The sequence below is a fragment of the Trichechus manatus genome, unplaced genomic scaffold (genome assembly GCF_000243295.1).
Source record: "Trichechus manatus latirostris isolate Lorelei unplaced genomic scaffold, TriManLat1.0 scaffold00069, whole genome shotgun sequence".
Classification (NCBI taxonomy): domain Eukaryota; kingdom Metazoa; phylum Chordata; class Mammalia; order Sirenia; family Trichechidae; genus Trichechus; species Trichechus manatus.
In genome coordinates, this window is record NW_004444005.1 from 2096756 (window position 1) to 2102356 (window position 5601).

The 5601-nt window shown below is 53.7% G+C and overlaps 1 protein-coding gene across 1 annotated transcript; it reads left to right on the top strand.

Moving 5' to 3' along the window:
- Nucleotides 1-948: 948 nt before the first annotated feature.
- TAC3 (tachykinin precursor 3) lies at nucleotides 949-5016 on the top strand. The gene is made up of 5 exons (XM_023734506.1): nucleotides 949-1059; nucleotides 3691-3799; nucleotides 3995-4024; nucleotides 4481-4534; nucleotides 4943-5016. Exons 1-5 carry the CDS (start codon nucleotides 949-951, stop codon nucleotides 5014-5016), a joined length of 378 nt encoding a protein of 125 aa, XP_023590274.1.
- The last annotated feature ends 585 nt before the right edge of the window (nucleotides 5017-5601 follow it).

The window sequence follows — 5601 nt, forward strand, 5'->3', positions numbered from 1 at the left end:
CGTGTGTGTGTGTGTGTGTGTGTGTGTGTGTGTGCGCGCGCGCGCGTGCTGCTGTCTCCATCCTCCCCCCCCCCATGCTTTCCCCTCCCCTCCAGCCACCCTGGGATTGGTGACTCTCAGCCCCTCCCCTCAGCTCCCCCAGACCCTCCCAGAGCCTTTATCAGGGAGCTGGGACCGAGTTCCTGCTACATTTCAAGACTGCCTCTGCTCCCTGTTTCTCTCTTCAGGCGAAACCAGCATCATCAGCGAGTGTGGGGAGTGGGCTGTGCTCCCAGCTTCCAGCCAGCTCCCTGATCCTGTCAGACTGTCTGGCCCAGGCTCAAAGCTGCCCCACAGGTAGGCATGATCGAGCGAGGGAGCGGGAGAACGTTGGATGGACTGGGAGCTGGCGCCTAGGGGCCGGGGCCAGAGTCAGGAGGGAGTGAAGGAGGTGACAGCTTCTGACAGGGAACAGGGTACTGGGAAGGTGAGCAGAAAGCACCAGTGATTAATATTTGGAGCCTGTGGGTGCAGACTGATTCTTCTACACGAGAAAGTTTTTGCCTAAGTCTTGGGGTTACCTAGTATTGGAAAATAGCATCCAGGGTGCATCCTCAAGCCAACTAAGGAAATAGTGCCTGCTGTAATGTGCATATCCTGTAAGTCTATCCTTGGGTGCCTAGAGTCCCGCCGGCACCACTGCTCATTGCCAGGTTCTTGTCCTGGGGAGATGTCTGATGGGGAGCAGGGAAACTTAGCCCAAGGGACATAACTCCCTGCTCAGAGATGCTCTTTGCTGGTTCCCCACGCTAGGGGCTTGGGCAGGATTGCTGGAGGCTAGGGGAGCAGGGTCAAGCCAAGCTTCACATCATGAATGTCTCCTGCATTTGCACCCGGGCTGAGGACCCTGCCTCCTTCCTCCTTCTCTCCCTCCCTTTGCCAGCCTGGCCCTTTGCCCTCCCAGGCACCATGCGGAGCAACCTGTTTGTAGCCATCCTGGCCCTCAGCCTGATCCAGAACTGCGTGGCTGTCTGTGAGAAGTCACAGGAGCAGGCGGTGCCTGGTGGGGGCCGCAGCAAGGTAAGGCACCCCCCAGCTGTCCCCACCCTGGCAGAGAACTGGGAGACATTATGAGAACCTGGGGACATTTGACCAGGAGGAAGGTGGGGCACAGCGGGGAGGGGTTGTCCGTCAAAGGATATTTTGCCTTCCTTTGGATTTCTCTGCCTCCTTGATTATCTCGTTTTCTCACACTCTCTGGGTATGTCTGTAAATATCCCTGTCTCTCTGTGTGTCTTTGACGCCTTGTATGTAAAAGATGTTGTTTGTTTTGTTGACTGACTGCTCACTTGGTGATTGGGTGGTGCTGCCAGGAATGAGCGAGGGTGGTCCAAGGCTCTCCATGGTCCATCTCAGGCTCTGTCCCCTTGCAAGGTGGCACAGCCCTGGATGGTGAGCAATACAGTTGGGCTCTCTCTCCCCAATGGTTATTTGTATGCTGTTTTACCTATCAGTTATGTGTACTGCTTTATTTTCAGAATGCAAATGAATTCCCATATCCTCTGCTCATCTGCCCCCAGTAACCTCAGGTGCTCCTAGGGTCCTAGCCCCTTCTCTTCTTCTTTCCTCTCCCTTGCCTACCTCCAGTCTCTGCTTAGTTAGGAAAGGCAGGGGGTGGGGGGAAGTAGGTTGGGCCCTAATTTCCAAAGTTCCTCTAAGAAAAGGGTAGGGATTGTCAGGCGGGGGTATGGGGAGAACAGGGAGGAAGTCTTTTCAAGGTTTTGAAATGATAGCAATCACATTGGTACAAAGGCTTTTAAGATGATTACAGGAGGGACTTATTACAAATTCAGTGTGTGAAGTCTAACTGCCTCTCCTGCTCAGATCTGCTTAGCATCTCATTACAGGAGGTGGGCAGAGTATTTGAACAATTCCAGGAAAGCGGCTGTCTGAGAAGCCCTGTGCTGGGCAAAGAGAGCGATCACCAGTCTTCATCTAGCTGGGGAAGTGTCCCAGGACACAACAGGCTGGCAGCCTGGCAGGTAGTAGCATTTGCCCCTGTCCAAAAGACCAGAACCAGTTCAAAAAGCACACAGGCAGTGCCAAATATGAGTTGGGCACTGTACGCAGAGCAGCAAAGTGCCATCCTGGGGTAGTCAGAGTATCTGGGTTCTTCTGAGACAAACTTGCTTCGAGTCTTTGGATGAGGAGATGTCCTCTCTGCCCCTCTTGGTAATGAGGGAGAGGGATTGCTGTCCTGTTCCTCTTCTCCATGGGTCTTTGAGGATGAAGGAAACTGGGGAGGAAGGCAGGTAGGATATGTGCTACATGTACTTCTACCCAACTGACTGGTGTAGGTGTGGGCGCGTCCTATGTAAACGTGCTTCTGTGTGTGCACAGTAGCCCAGGGACATCTGGGCTTGAAGAGAGAGGCGCTGTGAGATTCAGGGCGAGAATCTCCAGATGTGATCATTCCTATTGTCTCTCTGCAGCTGCAAGTAACTGGGCATGTGATGTGTGCCCACCACCCTGCTGTGCCCCAAGTTGCTGAAACAAAAATCATGCAGACAGTTAAGAGACCCTGCATGGCAACAGCTCCCGGATCTGGGGTTCAGTTGCGGGGGTGGGGGAGAAGAGGAGATGCCATTCTAAGCATGCCCCCTTCCTGAAATTCCAGATCCAGGGCAGAAAAGGGGAGAGAGGACCAGAGGCAGAGACCCATGAGAGGAAGGGAGAGTGAGAGGCGGTGGGAAAACGGGAAAGAAACATCCATGGGCTTGAGTGCAGAGTAGGGGAAGTTCAGGGCTGCAGGTGTGCCCTGGCTGCCCACCTCACCCGTCCCCAGTACCGAGTCCTGTCTTTGACTCAGTCATGGAGCACAGACTAGGGAACACGTGCATGGTCTGATGGGCCTTTCTTGGGAGTGGGGGATTTCAAGGCTCACTCACCAAGTAGAGGAACCACATCCTTGAGCAAACTGGTTCCTGATGTGCCAGGGAGAAAAAAAGCCTGAGGTCCTTCTCGCTCAGTGTTTGAGAAGGGGCAGGAGCCAGGAAAGGGCCTCGGGGGATAGTCTGCCTTGGAGCTGGGGAGATGGGGTGACCAACCGTCCTGGTTTGCCTGGGACTGGCCTGGGTTTAGCACAGAAAATCTTACAATCCCAGGAAGCCCCTCAGTCCTGGGCAAATGGAATAGTTGGGCAGCCCCCTGGGGAGCACCCTGGGCTGACCCCACAACTTGGATGGAGCTGAATCCAAACTGAAAGACTCCCACCCCCACCCACCATACACTGGGTCAGAGGCTGGGGAGTGTGCCACACTGTTGATGTGTGTGTCAGACATCTTCCTGTCTGCCCCTGGACACAGACATTCTGGCCTGGGGCAGAGACGGGTAGAACCCCAGGGGCCTGTGTCCCCATCCACCAGTGCTTTTCAAACTTGAACGTGCATATGAATTACCTGGGCATCTTGTTAAAAATGCAGATTCTGTCTCAGTGGGGCTGAGATGATGCATGTCTAACAGGCTCCCCACGATGCTGCTGCTGGTCCACACACCACACTCTAAGAGCCCACTTCTCTTCCAGCGCAAACCAGAGGAAATTCTGAAATCAAGAGGATGTCGGGTCCAGCTGCAATGAACTCAGGGTGAGGCTGTTTCTTGTGCGTAGGGGTGTGAGCCTCTGCCTCAGCCCTCTTTACTTCTCTCCCCCAGAAGGACTCGGATCTCTACCAGCTGCCCCCGTCATTGCTCTGGAGACTCTTAGACAGCCGCTCAGTCTCTCTGGAGGGGTTGCTCAAAATGCTGAGCAAGGCTAGCGTGGGTAAGCAGCAGCCCTGAGGACAGAGGAGTGTGAGGGGCAGGATTTGGAGGATGCAATAGGCCTGGGGAACCCTTTCAGGTGGAGAGAAAATGGAGATGGCTTAGTGACTAGTTGAGGGTTGTGGTCTGAACCCCCTCTAATCGTCACTTTTCAGGTTCAAACCCCCAGTTTACACACTTGTTCTTGGTTTCCCAGGTCCTAAGGAATCATCACTTCCCCAGAAACGTGAGTAGCCCCTTCTCCTTCCCTGTCTCTGCTGTCTACTCGCCCAGAGCTCCCTCTGTGGGAATGGGGCCCAGTGCCCATCTGCACTGACACAAACCAAGTGCCAGCTGCACCTGTTCAGCCAGCCCTTCCCAAACTGAGAGGCACTGGGAATTAGGAGGAGGCAGGTGCCAGAGGCCTGGGGACCCTTCCGCCACTGGCTGGTCATCGGGAACCAAGGGGGTCTCAGCAGACAGTTTTTGGTGTCTGTCAAGATTCCAAGCCAGGCACCTGCTGGGGCAGAGAATTCTGGAAATGTGGAAGAGGGAGAGATGCGCAGAGAGGTTGGGCTCAAGAAGCATGCCTGCTAAATGTGGCATTATAAAAGAAATAGAGACCAGAAACCCAATCTCCAAAGTTGTGACACAGGTCTGCAGATATGCGTCACTGTTGACAATGCTGACCCTTTATCTGCAGGTGACATGCACGACTTCTTTGTGGGACTGATGGGCAAGAGGAACATCCAGCCAGGTGAGAGTGTGTGGAGGTACAGTGGAAGGGTTTGGGGTACTGGAGAGGATATGGCAGACGCCAAGTGCCTCATATTTATCACCAGAGGGAAAGACAGAACTTTTCTTAGCTACAGTGAAGGTTCCTGGGCCTCTTCTACCCAATCATCTTGGACCCACAGTCCAGCCCCACCCCACCGGGAGGAGAGTAGGGAGACCCTTGTAAGATAGTTCTGCTGCAGCTGGGGGGCGGGAGGGCGGCAGGGGGGCCCTGTTTCCTCCCCATCCTCCCAAACTGATGGCGTCTCTTCCTCCCAACTCTGTCGTCTACCGCTGGCCCTCACAGCCAGTCCCTGACTGTTAGGTCAGACTGAAGTTCATGTTCAGAAAAGCCCTTCGTGACTAAACTACTCTGCTTACTTCACCCCAGCCACTCCTACTGATGTGAACCAAGAGAACGTCCCCAGCTGTGGCAGCCTCAAGTATCCTTCCAACGCAGAATGAGGTCAGGAGGGCTGGATGGGGAGCTGAGAGGTGTATGGGGGTGGGGGGAGGCTGCCACCTGTGCATTTCCTTTGATACTGCAGGCAACTGATGCTCATAAATTTGCCCTAAAATACAATGCCAGTGCCCAGCACGCCTTCGGTCAAATGCACAGACACTCAGAGGTGTGTGCACGCACACACACAAGATTTTCTTTCATTTCTTTGCCCTGTGTCATGGGCCCTGGCTGATGACTGAGCAGGACCGAATGATGGGAGAGAGAAGTTTCCCCTGGGGCTTCTCTGATTGGCAACTTTAGTTGTTTGGACTCAGTTCTCTTATAATCGGTGCAAAAGATGGAGAGATCATCATCTGATAATTATAGGTGCCACATCCGATTCATAAGCAAAGCATTTTGTTTCCCAGGCAGATTGAACCTTTCAAATCATTCAGAATCCTGGGCTACCTGGTCCAGTGCCTCTGTGTAGTCCTATGCAAGGATGATTAGGAAGAAATGGAAGGAACTCTGAAATTTAATTGGGAGTAGCTGGAAACCGTACCTTGGTCCCTCTGCACAGTGTCATGGATAAGAGCATGGCTTGAGTT